We start from the raw sequence: 22,861 nt of genomic DNA, 5'->3' as shown, positions 1-22,861 counted from the left end.
AAAGAAGTCTCCTTTTCGGTCTTAGCTCCATCCCTTCTTAGATTGATCTTGGGCAAATCACCTATTTTGCTGCCCTCAAGTGCCTCCTGTGTTAAATGAGAGACTGAACTAACAGATGATTTGGTAGTTTTATGCCATTTCTCATATTTTATGACTAAGTATGTTTTCCTGGCATCTACTCTAGTTTTTCAATGGTAAACTTTGCATAACTAAGTTCAATAGTGTTTTTTATGCTAGGGAGAGTAGGAAAAAAGGTATCACAGGGTCTTTCTCTTCCTCAGTACCTCCTAGGGAAGTAATGAAGAGAAGGATGCATTTTGGGAAGATCATTAGCTGATAAATCTTTTTTGCAGTGGTTAGTTCTCAGAGTATCGTTCTCAGCTTATCAGATTCAAAAGACAACTTGTAATAAAGTATTTTTGTTCTTTTTCTCATACTAAACAGGTCTTTCACCCTTTCAACATGGCTCATTTTCTCTATTCTCATCTGTCAACTAGAGTAGCCACGGGGAAATATGTGGCAAAGGTTTTTTTTTTTCTTTTAAGGGCATACATTCATATATGCCAATACATTAACACCAGGTACAGTGAGAATGAAATTGTTTCTAAAATGGGGATCCTCTTTGGAGAGTGTGGTGCATTAAATTCCTGGAGAGCAGGAACTACCTATAGGAGACTTACAACACTATTTAAGCAGCATGGAATAAATGATGTTGGAGGGGCAAACTTTTAAAAGAAATTATTGGTTATCACGTGAGAGAAAGTTCAGTAAAACATCAGATTCCAGCACACACAAACTTCACTTTTCTATCACGGTTTATTGCATATAGTCACTGTTTTGTTAAGGCAACACTGCCCAGCACTAGTGGAAACGCACCTTATATGGGTTATTGCCGTTATCTACGCTATTCTACTTCTGATGGGGCTGGGACTGACTTGGTCCATACCAGAGGGACATTCTTTTATTCCGTTCCAATTCGTTAGGGGTACTTAGACACTTTGTTTCCACATGTCCTTCCAGCTCTGATCTATTTACTGGATTCTCTAAAATTAAAGGCTCAACAATTTCTTCCGGCTAGTTCTACTTTTTCTGTAAGTTATAGCACTCCCCACATCATTTTTATATTGGTTACCAGAAATAACATTTGTAACAGAAATGGAACAAAGGAGAGAAAAATCGCCAATAAAACTTCTGGTCTTCAGCTTCACTGTATACAGTGCATTGGCTTTGTTTTGCTGTTCACATCTACCTCTTGAGAGATCTACAACCCACGTATTTCCTCTAAATATTTCTGCAAAGTAGTGCTGAGTAAAAATATATACATCTATATTTCTCAGCACCCGTTTATCCAACATACATTTGCACAAACAGTGGGTAAAAAAAGAATGGGGCCACCTACACCGACAAGATAACGGGGGGCTCATTTGCATCTAGAAAGACCCCCCCCCCACCTGCTCTCAGGAAACGCCTTTTAAGGTGTGTGCCTGTGTGCCCTTCCCGAGCCATCCGGATGATGATGCGAGAGGGAAGATTTTGCATTGCAAAGACCGATTTTTAAAAAACGCTGTGCAGGTAGTTTCTAGCCAAGAGCGTGCTCGTGCCGGGGGAGGCGAAGGAGGAGAAAGGCGGCAGCACCGGCAGCCTGCTGGGGGCTGACCTGATTCCCTAGAATCCTCAGCTCCCTTCCTCTCTCCTCCGACGTCCTTCCTTCCCTTCTCTCCTCCTTCCCCCCCTTCCCTTCCCCAGCGAAGCAGCTGCGAGGAACAAAGAACGCGGGCGCTCCGGGCAGCAGCGCGCAAGCCCCGCGCACGGCGCGCGGCGTCTGGCTCCGCGGAGCTGGGCTCTCCCGGCTCCACGTCCCTCCGCAGCCTCCCCCGCCTCCCGCGCTCGCTCGCTCCCGCCCGCTCGCCGCCTCCCCCACCTTCGCGGCGCCGGAGGAAGGCGGCCGGGGCTCAAGATGGCTTTAGCCGGGCTCTGCGCCCTGCTCGCCTGCTGCTGGGGGCCGGCGGCGGTGCTGGCCACGGCCGCCGGCGACGTGGACCCATCCAAGGAGCTGGAGTGCAAGCTCAAGAGCATCACGGTGTCGGCGCTGCCCTTCCTGCGCGAGAACGACCTGAGCATCATGCACAGCCCCTCGGCCTCCGAGCCCAAGCTCCTCTTCTCGGTGCGCAACGACTTCCCGGGAGAAATGGTCGTGGTGGACGACCTGGAAAACACGGAGCTGCCCTACTTCGTGCTGGGTGAGTCCCGGGGGAGGTCGAGGCGGCCCGAGGCCCGGCCCGGCGCCCCCACCCCCCACCCCCCCTAGCTCCACACACCCACTAGCCGCCGACCTCCCCTCCCCCACAGCTGCCTCCTGGATCCGCCCCGCGCCCGGCCCGCCCTCCACACCCACCTGCCGGCCGGCGCCTCCGTGCCCCCGGCTTCTCCCCGCTTCCGACCTGGACGCCGGGCCCTCGACCTCTCCGCGGCCGCCCTGCCCCACGGAAGCGGGTTGCAGGGGTCTCTCTGAAACCTTTCCCGGCCTTGACCTCCCCGCTTTCCTTCAGGAGCAGACTGACAGAGCACTTCTTGGAGGCTACCAGCTCCACTCCCATAAGCCCTTCTCCCCACTCTCTGGCCACATGCTCAGTTCTTGGCTTCACACCCCCCCCCCCCGGACACCTACGGCATTTCCTGGGGGGAGTTAGAAACAGGTATCTGGCCCCCACCTTGGCAGGCGTGTGCAGGCCGGATTGCACCGGCTGGATCTCTAGGCTGCACCCTCTGAGAGGGCTCTTTATCTTTCACCAGATTACTGACACTCTTTCTGGCCTTCCTTCAGAACACTCAAGTTTCCTCTACCCCTGATGTCCATCCTGGCAAGTCCTCCCTCGGTGCCTACGTGCAACAGTGCCCTCATCCAGCCACCTCCACATGTCCATGTCACATCCCAATTCCTCGCATAAAGAAATCATCCGACTGTAGTCTCTTAACGTTGGCATCTTCTTTGTTCCCAGTGCTACCTTAGGTAGGCATAGATGTTCCTGCACCCAGAATGATCTCCCTGGGTAAGAGCTCTCTGTTCCTTCCTTTGTTTACATTTCTCTCCCAGTACCCCTATTTTAATTTTCTTAGGCCACAAAACTCCTTCAGATCCTGGAACCTCTACGTCCTTTCTGATTCACCTCTTTTTCACTACCAGGCTGCAAAGATATTGTGGTCCTGCTCCAGCATCTTGCAAAGCACCACAGGTTCATGTGACTTCATTAACCAAAATTTCCTTTCCTACTCCCTGTGCAGATGTATGTCTCCCCTGCTGTGCAGGCCCTCCATTTCTTTAGTGATGCTCTAAATTATCCTTCTTTTGCCCAGGCAAGAATTCAGAGATAATCCAATTCAAAGTTCGTCTTTAGATCCCAAAACTGAAAAACAATGAAACCGTCCAGGAGGTTGTTGCGTCTACTTAATGTACTACCAGCTGGAGTTCACTTTGTAGGAACATGGCTTCCTGATGGCCATACGTAGGTGACAGCCACATGTGGAATGTCATCTAACATCTCCCTCGTGCTCTTTATTCGCCAGAGAGCTCTTCATAGTGAAAGCGTTAAGAAGTGGGTGAGTAAACCTCCCACTCTCCAACCCGCACAGAAAAGCAATTTCAGAAATTGCCCGATCCTTTGAAAAGTTGGTTTGCGTTTCCTAGAGTGCAGCTTAGTTGACCCCATTAAGTCCAGCCTACACTCTGGATGGCATTATTTATTTTTGCATTAAAGACATACCAATAACATAATAAAAGCTGGGAGCTGGCTGGGAATGGGGGCACTGGGGATATGCTACTCATTAAAATGTACAAAAAATTGCCGGGTTATTCAGTGGTTGTAGATTTTGTGTGGAAGTCATGCTGATGTGCAAGTACAATCTGTTCATCATAATATACAAGAATGAGTATAGGGAATTCTGTGTTTCTAAAGAGCCCTGTTTTGGGCTCTACAATCAGTGTTTACTGTGCATGCGGAGGGCTGTGTGTGGTGCATAAAAAACGGGAAACTGGACTAGCAGTTCTTCAAAATTTTCATGTCCTTTTTTGCAGAATCCCAAAGCCAGGGCCTAAAGCCTGCTGGGATCCAGTGTGCACAGCGAAAGACCAGATGTTAAAGAATGGGGTTTCTGCACCTCTATGCAAAGCTGCCCACTGCAGCACCCTGCTGGAGTTGCTATGGTAACCTCCTGCAACTTGGCATTTACATACAGGAACAGACACACTCTCACTTCATGGCCAGATGCATTTCCTAAATGCATTGATTGTGTCTCCCCCTACCCCCTGTCAGTGGGGGCATGTTCAGAACCAGAGATGTACTGATGCCTATCCCTTCTGGCCCAGTATTCCCAGGGGGAATAGGAGTGACTGTCAGCTTGTGTAAGGGAGCAGAGCTAGTCCAGGTTCATGGAGGAAAGACTCAAGTGTATAGTTGCTCTTGAAGTTAAGTTTTGTGGTCCTGGATTCTGTCGCTCGTGGCCAATAGTAAGGGCTGTAGTGACTTTGGTTTTGAGCTTCCCCTACTCTTATCTCTGGAACTGAAGTGTGCTTAAGCCATCCTCTAGAGGAATACGAATTCACTAGTCCTGGGAAATTACTGATTGTTCACTTGCTCAGCACTCGTAGGCATTATTAGGATAGACAAGTGAAAAAAATAAAAATAAAAGGCCCCTGCCCTCGGATTCTCTCTAGTCAGGGAAAACAGACTGAAATACCTGTAAGAATTGGAAGAAATAACACTTGATCGTGTGGTATGGGTGTTAAGGGGCGTGGGAATGGTGGGGAAGGAACTACTTGCATGGTAAGAGCAGACTCCATGGATGACATGGGCTTCATTAGCGACCTTGACCCAAATCAGGTCCTTTGATTTCCTTTTGTCTCCAGGATCAAGTCCTGTGTTTTTTTCAGTAAGGCAAACAAGACTATGTTCTGACTCCAGCCAACGTCTCCAGCCTCATGTCCCTGCAAGACTTTGCATATGCTGTTCCTTCTACCTGGAATGCGCTTTCCCCCTTCTCTACTTGGCACCCATCTGCTCTTCCTTTTAAACCACGCACACTTGTTCACCTCTCTAGGAAGCTTTACCCGTCCCCCAAGGCACATGCGTGTATGCCACTTCCGTCCTCTTTGTGCGGATTTAAAAAGTCAAAACACGAACGAACAAGATTAAAGATGGATTCAATTTGGCTTGGCCAAGGGGAAGGGGAAGCCATCTCAGCAGTGGGTGGTGATGAACAGGAATACGGGATGGCCCGCGTGTGGTGCAGTACTGGGATTGCCCTTGTGGGAGGAGAGTCGTCGGGATGGTGTGCGGCTCGAGAGAGTGGAGCGTAGTTCTCCACTTAGAAGCCAGGCAGTGCAGGGCTGATTTGACATAGAAGGTCGTGAAGCCTGACTCCCGGCAGCTACCTCAGCCAGCAATGCTATGGGTTTTGCTTGTAGGATGGGTCATCCTGTGGGGCAGTGTTGGGGGGGGTGGGGTGGGGTAGCGGGAGCTCTTGTTGTCCAAAGTGAGTTTGCAAATGGTGCAAGGGCCACGTGTAACTTTCAGTTGTGCTTTGTTTCGGTACATGTAATTTTAAAATGCTTTGACTCGGAATGTTTTTAGTCAAGGCCTGCCATCTCTAGATTGTCATGCCTCCCTTTTCTTTATGGTATTTATCTAGCAACTCTAAGCCAGGCAGTCTAAACCTGCTTTCAGAAGTGTTGGGGAAACTCTATAATGTTCCAAAGTAAAGACAGTTTCCAATTTAAGATCTTTAGATGCATAGACCTGTGGACCAAAAAGAGGCTATAAAATAACCATAGGCTTTTTTGTTTGTTTGTTTTTTGGAGGGGCATGGGTCTTAGGTATTGCAATCCAGGAGATAGAGTCCATGGAAAAAGAAAGTATGCTCAAATTGCAAGCAGAGAGTGCAGGTTTGTAAAAGCAAAACCCACATGGTGACGAAACTTGTTTTGAAAGAATTATGATTGGTGCTGACAGAGTTAACCCAGAGGCTACAGGGTTGGCTATTAAGCTAACAGGTGTTACATTGGATTTCAGTCCAAAGTAGAAAGATACGTTCCAGGAGGTGGTCCAGTTGTAATGGACAGGTTGCAATTGATGAACTCAAAAGTTCATGGTGTTCTAGAGAATTGAAACAGGAGAAGTGAGAGGGCCCTGCTTCGTCAGTATCCTCCCCACCCTATTTTGTTTGGACAGACTCTGTTAGCAATGTGTATTTCACGTTGGAAGTTTCTTTAAAAGGCCTTATTACTCTCTCAGGAGAAGATAAAATCATGAAAATTTCCTATCTCAACTAAAATTTTGTATCCGAGCTCTTAGGACCGTAGACCTTCTTGCTTTGGAGGTATGTCTGATTTTGACACAGTTGCTTAACCTGCATTGAAGTGTGGTCTTCTGTGCTGTGAACAGAACAGATTTATCAGTCTCACTACTGTTGAGGGGTGCTCCTGTGTTTCAGACCCAAAGATTGAGCTCGTGCATGTGTGAAACTTCGCGAAGAAGGCTGTTTCTCCTGAGCCTTGGTGTTTAGTTTTAGCTGCCATGGCTTTTGATAGAAGAAGGTACTCCCAAAGATAAATCAATCAGCCTGCAGAGATGTAGTGCGTTCCCACATGCAAGGTGCAGTTTAAACTGTCTGGAACAGTCCAGTGTGGTGGTTAAAAGAACAAGCTTTGAAGACAGATCTGGTGTCAACTCCTGGCTTTTCACTTCTTCCAACAGTGGAGAAAAGTAAGGATCAGAGAGGTTAAATAACTCACTCAGGGTCACAAAGCTCACAATTGATGGATCCATTACTTGAACTCAGGTCGATATGACATTTAAACCTTTCTCTTAGTGGCGATTTTATGTCTTAAAATTTTTCAAAATCTGTTCTTTTTCATGATTGGATAAAAGAAGGCTCGGCAATGGTGTAGGATAGGGAAAGTACGCTAACCTACTTTGTACGGAAGAATCCTTCATGACGTCTACGTAAATACCTTTTGAATATCCTTGCCCGTTGAGTGATTTCTCACCCAAGCCTTAATGCGGAAGAGAGTGAACTTCATCAAGAAATATTTGCCTTAGCAGGTACACTTACTCCCTGAGGCAGAGATGGGGATTCTTGTTTCATTTATAGTGTCCAGGTTTGGGGAGCCATGTTCCATGATGTGTACAGACGGCACCCTCTGTGGTGATGAACGATGTAGGATCTGTGGGGATGAAGATAACCTGTCCAGTGCTCTTCTTACAAAGACCCCGCAGAAATGCAAACTGGGAATCCCAGAGAGACGGCTCCACGGATAGATGGAGCCATCCAGAAGGTTTTAGCTCCTTGTCCCAGGCCACTGCCCTTTGTATCAAGTAGCCTTGTGCTTTGAATCCATTGTCAGGGCTCCATGGAGCTGCTCGATTAGCAGTTACTGAGCTTTTTTTTTTTTTAATTTTTTAAAAATGTTTTCTTATTTTTGAGAGAGAGAGAGAGAGAGAGAGAGAGAGAGAGAGAATGTGAGTGGGGGAGGGGCAGAGAGAGAGGGAGACACAGAATCCCAAGCAGGCTCCAGGCTCCGAGCTGTCAGCACGGAGCCCAATGGCGGGGCTTTGAACTCACGAACCGTGAGATCATGACCCCAGCTGAAGTCGGATGCTTACCAACTGAGCCATCCAGGCGCCCTTTACTGAGCTTTTTAATTGGCTTCCAGTGTGATAGTGGGCATAATTTTCTACCTTTCTGCAAAAGTTGAGCTTTGCTTGTTAGGAAACAACCGTACATTTTTTTTTTTTTCACTCGTCCGTCCAATTCTCCACTTGAGAAGAAACTTTAAAATTTCTTGTTCTTCCTTTTACTCTCTGTTACAGTCAGCTGCTTAGGTTAACAGTAAATAAATTTATATACAGTGACAGCCCATCTAAGACACCAGGAGGATGAATGGTGGCAATCTGAAAGTAGGGTCTCCTATACTTACATAACTCAAAGCAGAAGAATGCACTAATTTACAGTATTGAGAGGATTATTATTTATAGTTTGTCTACAGAAATGTAGATTTTTACATCAAAGGCATTTTGAATGCCAGGGTGATGAATTTTACAACACTTCAGATGCTCTTGTAGATATACTGATAGGTTTGAATTCAAGTCATTGGAGTTTTTGAAGGAAAAAATGAAATACGAGTTTAATTTCTTTATAGTTTTTTGGAGTGAAGATTGAGGTCTTGTTTTATAGAACATACATATATGTATTTGGAGGGAGTTTTTTTTGAGGGTGGAAATGCAATTAAACCCAAAAGGCTCGAAGTTTCTCAGATTAACGTCAGTTTATGGGCACAGAACTTGACTTCTTTCAGCGGGGACACGTCCCATCTTTATTTCTCCACTTTCACACTGAGTTGAAATAGATGCACACAAATGGCAGAAAAAAGCTCTTTTTATTTAAGCAAGTTAATCTCTCAGGACAAGTTAAGGCCTCTGGTAATTTCTCATGTACCACAACTTGTCATCTATCATCATTCTTTTTATTATAAGTATGTAATAGTTATTAACTTATTTTTTAAATTGCATACAATTTAAAATTTTGAGACAACACGATGAAGTGCCTCTGTTGATTCCTGGGTTTCCAAGGAACAAAATTTGTACAAATTAAACTGTTGCTGATAGTTGTCTAAATTGATACACGTAATGATGTGTACATCATTATATAAAACTGTTTTTATAAAACAGTTTGGTATCACATGGTAAAGTTGAGAACATGCACGTCTCACAATCCAGCATTTCTACTTCCAGGTATTTACTACACAGGAATTTTTATATGTGTACTGTTGACCTTAAAATAAAAGTTCTTGTGGTGCCTGGGTGGTGCAGTCGGTTAAGTATCCGGCTTCGCCTCAGGTCATGATCTCGCAGTTCGTGGGTTTGAGCCCCATGTTGGGCTCTGTGCTGACAGCTCAGAGCCTGGATCCTGCTTTGGATTCTGTGTCTCCCTCTCTCTCTCTCTCTGCGCCTACCCTGCTTGCACTCTGTGCCTGTCTCAAAAATAAATAAGCATTAAAAATAAAGTTCTTTTACCAGCAGCAATGGGTTCATTTGGGAATGGCAGAGAATTCCAAATGAGGACATAGAAGCTATGGCAGAACCATAGGCAAGTCTAGCAAACAAAGGAGAGGAACATTATTTTATGGAGAAGACAGAGGAAGTTGAGAGGGGTTGTTTTGAATGACAGTCCGTTGGTGAAAAGCAAGAATTCAGGGTGATGATCATTTCTCATTGTCTGAGTTTCAGGGCTAGTGGACTTCTTGTAGAAGATTCAGCGTACATCTTTTCCTGTTGGGGCCTGTAAACTGATCGTTTTTTCCTATGGATGATTCTTCTGTTGGGGTGTGTGATTGATAGTTCTTCCTGTGATTGACATTGAGTGGTAGGGCTCCCCCTTCTAGCCTCCCCGGGTCACTTCAATGAGGTTTGCCTTTAGTAATTTTCACAATACACAGGAATGTTATAGTAGCCTTGTTAGTCATAACAAAATCTGGAAGCAACCAGTGTCCATTAATAGGAAGCTAGAAGTATGGAGGTGTAACAGTCATCCAATGGAATGCTATCCAGCCATGAAAATAAATGAATTGCAGCCACATACACCAACATGGATGCATCTTACAACTGTAATGTTAAGTAAAAAATAAGCAACTAGCCGAAACATTCATACATCATATTGGGGCACCTGGGTGGCTCAGTTGGTTAAGCGTCTGACTCTTGGTTTTAGCTCAGGTCATGATCCCATGGTTCATGGGTTTGAGCCCTATATCAGGCTCTGTGCTGTCAGCAGAGAGGATTCACTCTCTCCCTGTCTCTGCCCCTCCTCTGCTCTCTCTCTCTCTCTCAAATAAACATTAAAAACAAATACAGCACCGTCTCATTTATATAAAATTCAAAATAGCAACACATTATTTGAGGACATAAAGATATACATTTTTTATGAAAAGCAAAGAAACAAAACCCACAAAATAAAAGTTGGGTGTTATGTCTGGTGGAAAGGGAAGATAATGTGAAGGCAGAGGGAAAGAAGAGGGGCTTCAGACATTCTGGCAGTGTTTCATTTTTGTTTTTGTTCCTTGTTTAAAAATAAACTTACTTTTTTTTTAGTGTTTATTTTTGAGAGAGAGAGAGCATGAGTGGATAAGGGAGGGGCAGAAAAAGAGAGAGAGACCGAGAGAGAGAGAGAATCACAAGCCGGCCCTGCACTGATAGTGCAGACATGGGGCTCGATCTCACAAACCATGAAATCGTGACCTGAGCTGAAATGAAGAGTCGACACGTAACAGACTGAGCCCCCCAGGCCCACCTAAAGTTAATTTTTTGTAGTAGTTCTAGATTTACAGAAAAATTGCAAAGATAGTACAGAGTTCTCATACCCCACATCCATTTTCTCCTGTTAAATAACATCTTATGTTGGTATGATGTATTTATTGCAGTTAAAGAACCAATGTTGATATATTACTATTAAAGTCCATCCTTTGTGTAGATTTCCTTAGTTTTTACCTAATATCCCTTTTTTTCTTTCCCAAGATCTTAACCAGGACGCCACATTACATTGAGTCATCAAGTCTCCATATACTCTTCTTGGCTGTGGCGGTTTCTCAGACTTGTTTTTGATGATCTTACCAGTTTTTGATGACCTTAACAGTTTTGAGGAGTATCGGTCAGGTATTTTGCAGGGTGTTCCTCGACTGGGATTTGTTTGTTCATGATGAGACCGGAACTGTGTGTTTTGGGGAGGAAGCCATTTTCATCACATCGTGTCAAGGGCACATTCTGTCAATATGACTTAGCATTGTTGCTGTTGCCCTCCATCCCCTGACTGAAGTAGAATTTGTCAGATTTCTCTACTGTAAGTTACTCTCTTTCCTCCCCTTTCCATGCTGTATGTACTCTTTGAAGGAATTCACTGTGTATAGTATATACTAAGAAGCTGGGGAGTTGTGGTCTACCATTTTGAGAGCTGAGTATCTACATAAATTATTTTGAATTATTGTACATGAGAGAATTGTCTCTTATCCCTCATTAATGTATTTATTTAATCATTTATTGATATCATATGGACTCACAAATACTTATTTTATACTTTGGGTTGTAATCCAATACTGCTTTATTGATTTTATTGCTGAAATTGTTCCAGCTTTGGCTAATGGGAGCTCTTTCAGTTGGCTTCTGTGTGCCTTTGAGGTAACTTCATCAATGTGGGCATTTGCTTTGTTTTTGTTTTTTGAGCACTTTGTTACTTTTTATCTCTTTCTGCTCCAGCTCATTTTGTGTATGCCTACTACGCCCTCTAGCCCCTGCCCCCAGAGTTCTAGAATCAGCTCTTTCTCTAATTAGCCCTGATTCTTCAAATTAGAGATTACTATTAAACAAGATCTAGGCACTGTATTTATTTATTCTGGGGTATTGTAGCTTGTAGGATCTCAGCTGACAGAGCAAGGAAATAACATGTGTATATACTAGCTCCTATGTACACACATATTTATAAATATTTCTATAAGTAACCATCTGTATCTTATTAAGCTGAGCATGAGTTCATGCTGATGTGTCTGGCTCTAACGCATTATCTAATCCATGGATCATTCTAGTCTCTTGCCTTTCTTTAGCCCAGCCCAGCATTGAGAAATCTGGTTCTGTCTTCCATCCATTTTTTTAATTGTTCACTTCCACTGTGCATCTGTGGCAGTATCAGAATTATTTACCCATACCCCAGTGGGGACAAACTTGATCAATTAGAGTATAATTCTTACATACAGCATCTTTTGTCTTTAGTCTTAAAAGACCAGCCGAAGGTATGTAAGTCAGGATGCCGCCCCCCCCCCCCCTTTGTGAGGTTGTTTCATATATTTTTGATAGAATTAGAGTTCTGCCTCATTCTACATTCCATCCCAGGATCACCCAGCCTCCTAAATGATTTTTCTTTTAATTTGCATGCATTGAGAGGGGCTCTTTGTGCTCTAAAATTCTATGGGTTTTTAACAAACGAAATGCATGCTATCAAATATCTGCAATTCTAGGATCCCACATACACAATCCCCTGCCCTTCACCTATTCAACCTTCCCTTCATTACGTCCAAACTCTGGCAACCACAGATCTTTGCTGTCACTATAGTTCTGCCTTTTTCAGAATGTTATAGAATTATAATCATACAGTATGTACCCTTTGCAGACTTGCCTCTTTTCATTTAGCATTATGCATTTAAGATTCATCCACATTGATTTTTTTTTTTTTTGGTTTGATAGCTCATTCATTGTTATTGTTGAATAATATTCCATTGTATGAATATACCACAGTTTGTATCCATTTACCTGTTGAAGAATATTTTGTTGCTTCTAGTCTTGGGCAATTAGGAATACAAATGCTGTAAATATTAGCATATGCGGTTTTGTGTGTTCTCTTTTTGTTTTTGTAATTTCAGTGCAGAGGTTTGAGTTAATCATACTCCTCAGTTGACAATACATTTTGTCATAGGCCTATGAAAACCCTCCTTCTTCCAGTGGTTCATATATTTGGCTCTTTGTTTCTCTTTATCACTGCTCCCAATTCCCACCTACCCTTCCTCACAGGCAAACACTCTAATTTTCCTAATGTTTATCTTTTGGTGGGGGGGAGGGCTATGTCTTCTTGCAAAATGTGAGTAGTTGTTTTGTGTTCCCGCATTTGTGACTTAACTAAATGGTGATGTAATATAATGACATTCTGATTCTTACTCTTTGCGCTCAGCACTTTGTTTTTAGGATGTCCTCATGTCACTAGGTGCAGATAGAGCCCAACGCTGTCTAACTGAGCTTTCCATAATAATGAGAATGTTGTACATATGCCTTATGCAATATGGTAATCCCGAGCCGCACGTGGCTCTTCGGCACCTGAAATGCAGCTGGTACGACTGAGCAGCTGAATGTTTTACTTTTTAAAAATTTTCATTAATTTGCATTTGAAGAACCTCACGTGGCTCGTGACTACCATATCGAATAGTACGTTTATAGTACATTATAGTGCGTATACATTATGGTACATGTAACACATATAGTACATGTGATATATGCAGTATTATCTATTTTGTACATCCTATAGAATACACATACGTAGTAGATACACTATATAGTATATACAGTGTATATGTGTGTAATTATACATACAATATGTATATAGAATACTTCCATCATCATCGCAGAAAGGTTTATCGGACAGTACAGGTGTAGCCCAGTGGTTCTCATTGCTGCAGAGGACTCCATGACAGGTATCCATCACATTTTACCAGTCCCATCAGTGATGGACACTGGGTCGCCTCCAGCTCTTCATCCCCATAAATAATGCTGCATGTGTCATCTTTGTGCATCTTCCCTCAAGGACTGTTGTTAAAATTTCTCTGGGATGTGTAAGCAGGAGTGGAATCACTGACTCATAAAGATTATGTATATTTAATTTGACTAAATACTGTCAGATTGTGCTCAGAATGGCTGTTCCAGTCTGCGCACTCATCAGTAGTATTTGAGGGCCACTAGACCCCCATACCCCCACCAACACTTGTCTTTATCCAGTGTTCTCAAATTTGTCAGTTTGCTAAGTGTAAAGTGATCTGTTGTTACTTCATATTTTTAGAAGCACTTTAAACACTAAGGAGATTATCCCTTTGACTGTAATTGAAGTTACAAATAAAATTTTTCCTCAGATCAAGAGATTAATGTCTCTTGATTTTGCCCATGTTTTTGTTTAGTTGGCTGGTTTTCCAACAGCTTTTGAATTTTTTGTAAGTTACTATTTATTTTTGGCTTTCACACCTTAAGTCTCAGTCGGGAAGTTCTTCCTCACTTTAAGATAATAAAATGATTCATCATTTTTTCTCCTTATATTCTACTGGTTTCATTCTTTGCATTTAAATATTTCATATATTTTGAACATTCTAACATATTCTGTGAGACATAACCTTATCCAGATGTACTGTGGGAAGTACCAAATTTAGCTCTCCAGATGGTTACTCAGATGTCTCAGTACCATTTATTAAATAGTTTGTGATTTCCCCTTTGATTAGAGGTGTCATCTTTATAACATGCTGAATTCCTTAATACATTTAGGTCTATCTGAACTTCTGTTCTATTACTGTGTGTGTGTGTGTGTGTGTGTGTGTGTGTGTGTGTATACGTGCCTATCCACGTTTTAATTATTGAAGCTTTACAGTATATTGTAGTATGTTCTAATGTTCTGTAGGATTAGTCACCCTCTGCTAGTATTCTTTTTCAGAGTTTTCCTAGCCAGTTTTTTTTTCATGTAAACTTTCATGGGTGCCGGGGTGGCTCAGTTGGTTGAACGTCCGACTCTTGATCTCAGCTCAGATCTTGATTTCAGGGTTGTGAGTTTGAGCCCTGCATTGGGCTCCATGCTGGGTGTGAAGTGTATCTGAAACAAACAGACAGTTTCAAAGAAGCTTGTTCGGTTCCTGAAGAAAAAAAAAACCAGGAAAAATAAAAGCTAGGTATTTTTGTTTGAGATCTTGTTAAAATTTTTAACTAACTTATTTAGGGAGATTAAATCCTTACGATGTTGAGTTTTTCTGTTTAAGAACTTGGTATATTTGCATTTGGTCGGGACTTCTGGTCTGCCCTCTAGTAGGGTTTTCAAGGTTTTTCTTTCTTGCCATAAAGTTCTTGTACATTTCTTGTTGGACTTACTTCTAGGTATTTTGTCTTTCTGTATTCTTGTAAAAGGAGTATTTTGTATATATCTATGTAGTATATGTATTATGAATTGTGCATATATATATATCTCTCCTAAATGATTACAGTTTGTGTATATCAAAGATACCGATATTCATGTGTTAATTTTCAACTGCCGCTACCTTACTCAATTCTTTAGCTATTCTGTGTTTTAGTTGGTTCTCTTGCGTATTTTAGTTAGGCAGACATATAGGCAAATATTGATCGTTGTATATTGTCCCCTCAAATTTTTATTTCTTTGGTTTCATTTTCTTGCCTGATTACACTAGTAGTAACTACAATACAATGTCAAATAAAAGTATGATAATATCATTTCTTGTCGTTTCCTGACTTTAATGGTAGCAACTGTACTGTCTTGCCATTATGGTAATTGCTTTTCTGTTAAGATAGATAAACGTTATCATGTTAAAGAGGAATTGAGTGTTTCTTTCTTTGTTGAGAATGATTTTTTAAAAATACTAAAATTTCTTTAGTATTTATAATCATGTGATTTTTCTCCTTAGACTAATTAAAAAGATGAATTATATAAGTGGATTTTCTAATATTGAACTATCCTTGCATTCCTGAAATAATCTTCACTTGGTAAATAGTGAGTGGTTTTTCTCCTTTAATATGTTGTTGGAGTCTGTTTGCTAATATGTATTAGGGGTTTTTCTGCACCAGTATTCCTAAGTGAAGTTAGCCTCACATTTTCTTTGTGTATTCTTTGCCAAGATTTGGTATCAATTTTACATTTACTGTATAAAATAATTTTTAACTTTTCCTTCTTTATTTGCTCTAGAGCAATTTATATAACATTCGAATGATCTGTAAAGCCTATAGTCTTAGCCACTGTCCTACACAGTGTGGTAAATCCAATGACTTGAGTTAAGAACTGATTGCTTTGTTAGTCAGTAATGAACAACTAAATCAGACAGGATAGTAGGAAATTCTTTCCAGAGAGAATGTTCTAAATTGAAGTTAAAGGATAGTGGGATTTAATCTGGCAACTATGAGGATTCTAAGTTTTCAGAACAAGTTACGAGCTGTAGCCTAAGGGAACAGGAAGTAGAAAGTGTAGAAAACCAAAATGAGTGAAAAGAAGTGCAGTGTAGAAATATTTAAGTGCCCTCTTTGGGATCTGTGTGAGAAGTTGACAGCCTTTGGTTGAGTGGGCGTGAAGCTAAGGATAGAAACCGGAGAAGTGCCCAGAGAGACTCTTTCATTGCTGCCGGCTTCTAGGTGGCTTTTGTAATTCTAAATAGTGAGAGAATACTTTTAGTGACTATACCACACCATGTAACTTCATGAGGCAGCATTTCCAGTAAAACCTGTGTACATACAGTGTCCTCTGGAGGCGTGCAGTGCAAGTCTGGGCACATCTAATGGCCTGCACTGGTGGCTTCAGACTGTCCTGTTCTCCCCTGTATGTCTACTTTTCTCCCAGATGTTGGGAATTAAAATTCTCCTGCTCATTTTTCCCTCTTATAGTCTCACCCTGTGCCTTGGACTTACTCTCTTTCTTATGTCCCCCTCCTGTGTTTCCCAGTGTCCTCTGGATGGCTCTTTTCAGTCTACTACTAGTCAGAATGCAACCTGGAAGGGTGCAGAGGCAAAGAGCGGCTACTTGATTGAGAAGTGTCCTCTGAACGCCTTCTCAGAATGTTGTCTAAGCACGTAGGAGGGATGGCCGTGCCCTGCTTTCTTCACTGATGCTTCCATACCAGGTGTTCTTAGCCTCAGCATCATGAATGGGCTCCTGAGTCCATTAAGTAGAAGATTTGTGTGTTAAGTGCAGTTTCCTGGAAGGAGAGTCCATAGCTTAATCGGATTTTTAAAGGGGTCCTCTAAGTTGGAAAGAGGTTAATCTTCTGGAACAATGAGCCCTCTAAAAATAACTTAAAGAGGAAGAGTTTATTCTCTCTCAGATGACCGTCCCAAGAGACGTGGTGCAGTTTGGAAGGGCAGCTCCATTCCACGCACTTTTCCAGCACTCCAGGGTCCTTCCGTCTTGCTGTTCTGCCTCCCCGCCAGGTCATCATCCTCTTGTGCATGGACAAGCAGGTTGACCAGCACCTGTTTGTACTTCTAGGAAGGAAGAAGGCGGAAGTACAGGATGACGATATTCTTTTTGTTTCAGCAAGTGAGACACACATTGTACATATATATACATCTACTCCCGTGCCCTTGTGAGAACTTTGTCACCTGCCCTAAGTCCAGGCAGGTGGTGCTGGGAAATGCGGTCTTAGCTAGGTGGCCACGTGCTCAGCTTCAATTCTTTGTTGTTGTTGTTGCAATATGTTTGACATTTTTATTTTATTTTATTTATTTTTATTTTTTTATTATGAATATAATTTGTTGTCAAATTGGGTTACGTACAACACCCAGCGCTCATCCTCAATGCCCGTCACCCATTTTCCCCTCTCCCCCACTCCCCCATCCACCCTTAGTTTGTTCTCTGTATTTAATAGTCTCTTGTGGTTTGCCTCCCTCCCTCTCTGTTTGTATCTATTTTTTTCCCTTCCCTTCCCCCATGGTCTTCTGTTCAGTTTCTCAGTATCCTCATATGAGAGAAAACATATGATATCTGTCCTTCTCTGACTGACTTATTTCACTCAGCATAATACCTTCCAGTTCCACCCACGTTGCTGCAAATGGCATGATTTCATTCTATCTCATTGCCAAGTGGTATTCCATTGAATATATAAACCACATCTTCTTTATCCATTCATCAGTTGGTGGGCATTTAGGCTCTTTCCATAATTTGGCTGTTGTTGAGAGTGCTGCTGTGAACACTGGGGTACACGTGCCCCTGTGCATCAGCACGCCTGTATCCTTTGGGTAAATTCCTACTAGTGCTATTGCTGGGTCATAGGGTGGCTCTATTTTTAATTTTTTGAGGAACCTCCAGACTGTTTTCCAGATAACCTGCACCAGTTTGCATTCCTACCAACAGTGCAAGAGGTCAACTTAAATTCTAAGCAGGGATAGAGAATAGGTGTTTTGGAAAAATAGCAGTCTCTGTCACAGGGACGTCAAAAAAGTTAAGACCCATCCTTCTAGACCCGTACAATTCTGCTGTCCTTCCGGAAGATGCCTCGTTTTTGGAAGTACGCATCAGCAGCTTCATCACCTCCTGCCCCTCCTTGTCCTTATTCTTCGTACTGCCCCTCTGTTTTCTTTCTCTCTCTCTCGCCTCCTGCCTTTACCCAAGAACATTTCCTTAACTATATAGACCCCATCAACAAACCTATTCTTTTTTTTTTTCAACGTTTTATTTATTTTTGGGACAGAGAGAGACAGAGCATGAACGGGGGAGGGGCAGACAAAGAGGGAGACACAGAATCGGAAACAGGCTCCAGGCTCTGAGCCATCAGCCCAGAGCCCGACGCGGGGCTCGAAGTCACGGACCGCGAGATCGTGACCTGGCTGAAGTCGGACGCTTAACCGACTGCGCCATCCAGGCGCCCCTCAACAAACCTATTCTTAAAGGGCAAGTTAGCAAATACTTTAGGCTTTTCGGCCCATATGGTCTCTGGTGCAACTACCTAACTGTATCTTTGTAGCAGAAAACCAGCTGTAGACAATGCAAAAATGAACGCGTGTGGTTGTTCCATCGAAGCTTCATTTTCAAAAATAGGCAAGTGGCCCATATGTCATAGGCTGCCAACCGCTGACGTGGACAACATATCCCATTTCCTACTTTGTAAATTCCTTGCCTTCTGGCACTTCATTGACCTTCAGAACCCCATTTTATTCACTTGTAACCGTGGCCACTAACCCCTTACCCCTAAACGTCCTCCAGTTCTGAAACTGGTCAGCTCATACCACAGATTCCTCTTTCCAGCGCTTTCCTGCTGTCCCTTTCACTCTGACTGGTATTTGACCCTTGAAATTCACCATTTCACTGATCCTTTTATTTTCCCCATGTCTATTAGAATGCTTCTGGCAACTCTTCCTTTTCCTGAAGTACCTTTTTTATTAGAATCCTCAATTTCATTGCTTCTTGTTATTGTATAGCATCTACTAGTAAATGTCTAAATTTGGATCAATTTCCCCGTACGACATGCTTTACTTTGAGCCCTAGACTGAATGCCAAGATTTGTATGTAAATTCTCCCATTTGTCTGGATTGGTGGTTCCATAAATATCTGGATTCCAATTTTGATGTGGTCCTTAACATTGCTTATTAATTTTTTATTGTCCTTGATCAACCTCTCTTCTCATTGCCTTAAGTGACTATTTTAAAATCTTTAGTAGATAGTTAAGCTCACAACCTAATTTCCATATCTTTACACTTAGCATACAGCTTTGCCTCATACTTTACCTAATAAACAAATTGAGTCTGATGGTCAGGCATAGTTTCTGTACACCCCCTACTCTCAAACTTGCAGATATGCTTCCACATTCATTCTTAGCTTCTCATTTCCATCTGCCAATATTTTTTCAAGTAGCTGCTAAGTATTGGTGATGATGCTAGGCTCTCAGGATGCAAAATAGAAAAGACAGTTCTGTGTTCACAGAACAAAGAATTTTGCCTCTTCTGGGGCCTCACGTGTCTGTCATTCCTCTCTTCTAGATCTTTACTTTGTCTTGCCCGTTCCTTTTCTTGGATCTCTCTCTTCAGTCTATCCTGGTTTAAAAAAAAATTGTCTGCTCCCTAGTATACCCTCTTATCAAGCCACCTGATCAGTCTCTCTCCCTGTTCAGAATGGCTTTTAGCTTCCTGACTGCTTCATTGCACTGAGATGCCATGTGAAATCCAGGGAACGCTCTCTGGCCCCATCTTAGTGACCCACTGCTGATTGCTCCTACTGATCTTCCTTGAAATTGTCTCCTCCTTTTCTTGGGTAACACAAAACCTCTTTATAGGTGGGAAGGTACCTTGTAAAACTGAAAGAAAGCCAGTGTGGCCAGAGCATAAAAATGAAAGAGTCCTCCCCAAATCAGCTGGTGGCATTTTCAGAGGCTTTATTATTTTCCCCTTTATAATATTATATTGACTTCTTGGACCTGCTGAAGAATGCTCACGATTCTTAGCAAGGTATGGAAGGCACTCCATGATTTGGTTCATACCTGTCAGGACCATGTCAGATCAAGCTCACATTAGTTTGGAATTTTTCCATTATGAGCAAGAGAAAACTGAACTTGAACTGAACTAATTGATACAGGGGATCCATAGGCTCAGGCCTGTGAAAGTGGTAATCAGGTGTACTGTTATCCGGGCTTCGACTTTGTGTCTCTGCAGTTGTCATGGCTTTGGCCTCCCGTGTGCATGGTCTGCATCCTTAGACTGGTAGTAAAATGGCAGCTATGGTTGCAGGCACCACCTCCATATGGAGTGTGTCCAGAGGAAGAGTCAGGATCGCTTTGAGAGCTGGCACAAGCCTCCCCGCAGCCCCCTGCAAGCCCCTCCTTGCAGTTCACTGGGGTGCGTTGACTTAGGCCTGCCCATCCCTGGACCAATCTCTGTGCCCAGAGCGATGCAATCATGGCTCAGCTTGGACTAGTCGGGGCTCGTTCTTGGAGCCGAGGTCGTACTCCCGGGCTGCATGGGGAGAGGGAGTCACTTTAGTCCCTTCCACTTCATGCTTGATGAATGCCGACCTGTTATTTTTCTTGTACCTCTACCTCCCTTTCCAGTTCCTTTCGTTCTTCCATATACATCGTAGATACGACGTCCTCTTCTGAGGGTTGTTTGCCTGCTGTGTTGTCTCCACGCGTACCTCCCTAGTTATACTCCCTCAGTCTGAAATTATTTTCTTCCCCATTTGCCTATCCCATGAGAGAATAGGCTCCTCCCAGGCAGTGTCTTAATCATCTCTGTATCCTCAGCTTCCAGCACAGTGCTCACTTGTTTGGCATAGAGCACGTTCTTTGTGAAAACACGTTGAGTTTGGTTCCGTTGACCTTCACCAGACCAACTCCTGAGGAGCGTTGGCGTTTAGCTCAGTGTTTTATTTTATTTTATTTTTTGTTTATTTATTATTATTTTTTGAAATGGCCTTCATATTCAAGCCATTTAAAATTTTTTTTAATGTTTTGTTTATTTTTAAGGCAGAGACAGAGTGCGAGAGGGGGAGGGGCACAGAGAGAGGGAGACACAGAATCCAAAGCAGGCTCCAGGCTCTGAGCTGTCAGAGCCCAATGCGGGGCTTGAAATCATGAACCATGAGATCATGACCTGAGCTGAAGTTGGATGCTTAACTGATTGAGCCACCTAGGTGCCTAGAGTTCAGTGGTTCTTAAAGTGTCCCACCGACCTTTCCTTAGATCGACGAGACCCCTTCCACAGGCCCTTTGAAGTGAAAACTGTTTTCTTCATAATATCAAGATTATCTTTATCTTTATCATGGGTTGATATTTGCAAAAGCAGTGGTGGGAAAAACTGCAGGTGTCTTAGCAGGAATGCTCGCAGGGATGGCAAACCGTACAAGTATTCATTGAGTATTTCACCACACTCTCGCTTGTTGCACGAATCCACTTTTATTTGTGGATATCCTAGAATGAAGCAGTGTAAATGATTAATTTATTACATTTTGGCCCTCGAGCATGTGTCCTCTTCTGTTCTCACCTACAGAGTGGGAAGAAGCACACATACGACTTCTGCCTATAAACTCAAGTGCAGGTGTTTCAGTTGCAAGCTCAACTATCTGCTTTTGTCACATACCGTGATTTGTGCCTGACAGAACAAACGAGCTGTGTTTATTCAGACTTGGGAACTTGGCCGACATTTTCTTGAAAATGAACAAAGTGAGCTTGGAAAATAACTGACAATATTTGTAGCGAATGGTAAAATCCAAGCTTTCAAGAGGAAAAAAAAAAGGAATATCATAACAACTTGTGAATGTCACAGCAAGCGTGACAGCTTTTCAGTACTTATAGACTTGACTCATGAGACTGGTAATGCTATTCATGAATGGGAGATTTTGCAGTTGTATAATGAACCATGGAAGATCTGTGGAAATCCGTGAGCCAATATTTTTGAAGTGACCAGTGCATGACGTTTTAAAACTGTGCACAAGGGGCCCCTGGGTGGCTCAGTTGGTTGAGCATCTGACTCTTGATTTTGGCTCAGGTCATGATCCCAGGGTTATGCGATCGAGCCCCGTGTGGGGCTCCAGGCTGAGCATAGAGCCTGGTCAAGATTCTCTCCCTCTCCCTCTGTCCCTCCTTCCCCTCTCTCTCTAAAAACACCCAGAAAACAAACAAAAAACCCCCACAAAACTTCCAAAAACCACAAAGCTGTGCATGAGTAAAAAAGTACATTCAAATTTCAACATGGATAATGGACTTTAACGAAGAGTATACAGTATGTTCCATGTATGGTTTCTGTTTCCACATGGCCATTTGCCTTTAAGAAGTTAATACTTCCTGAGCTTTGGTATAGTATCAGAAAAGAATATCCACAGTTTTCTGAAATCGCTATTAAAAGACTCCTCCCTTTTCTAAATTCATCTCTCTGTGAGGCAGGAGTTTCTTCATATACTTCAGCCATAGTATTCTGTAGTATATTTAATGCAGAAGCAGGGATGAAAATCCTACTGTCTTCCTTTTTCTGATTTTTTAAAAAATGTAATTTATTGTCAAATTGGTTTCCCATACAACACCCAGGGCTTATCCCAACAAGTGCCCTCCTCCCTGCCCGTCACCCACTTTCCCCTCTCCCCCCACCCTCCCATCTGCCCTTAGTTTGTTCTTAGTCCTTAAGAGTATCTTATTCTAATTTTGTTTAACGTTTATTTATTTTTGAGAGAGAGACAGAGTGTGGGTGGGGGGAGGGGTAGAGAGAGAGGGAGACACAGAATCCAAAGCAGGCCCCAGGCTCTGAACTGTTAGCCCAGAGCCCGACGCGTGGCTTGAACTCACGAACCATTAGATCATGACCTGAGCATAAGTCAGATGCTTAATTGACTGAACCACCCAGGCACCCCCTAACTGTCTTGTATTTAAATAGCTGGATATTTAAAAGAATTTTGGAGAATTTTGGAAAGATAATGTCATTCCTCTCACTATTTCTTTTATCATAAAAATATTGTTTTTTCCATAAAATACATGGTTTTTGTTAACATGTGGTGGCTTTCTTATTATTGTTTTTAAATGAATTAATAATTAGGGGCTCCCGGATGGCTC

General features: G+C 42.7%; 1 protein-coding gene across 4 annotated transcripts in view; it reads left to right on the top strand.

Annotated features, from left to right (window-relative positions):
• Positions 1–1,600: 1,600 nt before the first annotated feature.
• The window catches only part of ASTN1 (astrotactin 1), a 306,757-nt gene continuing 285,496 nt past the window's right edge, over positions 1,601–22,861 (top strand). For all 4 annotated transcript variants that reach the window (XM_043568660.1, XM_043568658.1, XM_043568659.1 and 1 more), the window contains exon 1: positions 1,601–2,240. In XM_043568660.1, the coding sequence (XP_043424595.1) occupies positions 1,958–2,240 (283 nt within the window). In that variant the 5' untranslated portion in view covers positions 1,601–1,957. The remainder of the gene's footprint in view (positions 2,241–22,861) is intronic.

The sequence above is a fragment of the Prionailurus bengalensis genome, chromosome E4 (genome assembly GCF_016509475.1).
Source record: "Prionailurus bengalensis isolate Pbe53 chromosome E4, Fcat_Pben_1.1_paternal_pri, whole genome shotgun sequence".
Classification (NCBI taxonomy): Eukaryota; Metazoa; Chordata; class Mammalia; order Carnivora; family Felidae; genus Prionailurus; species Prionailurus bengalensis.
The sequence above is the reverse complement of the archived record's forward strand: the minus strand, read 5'-3'. Positions and strand labels throughout refer to the sequence as shown.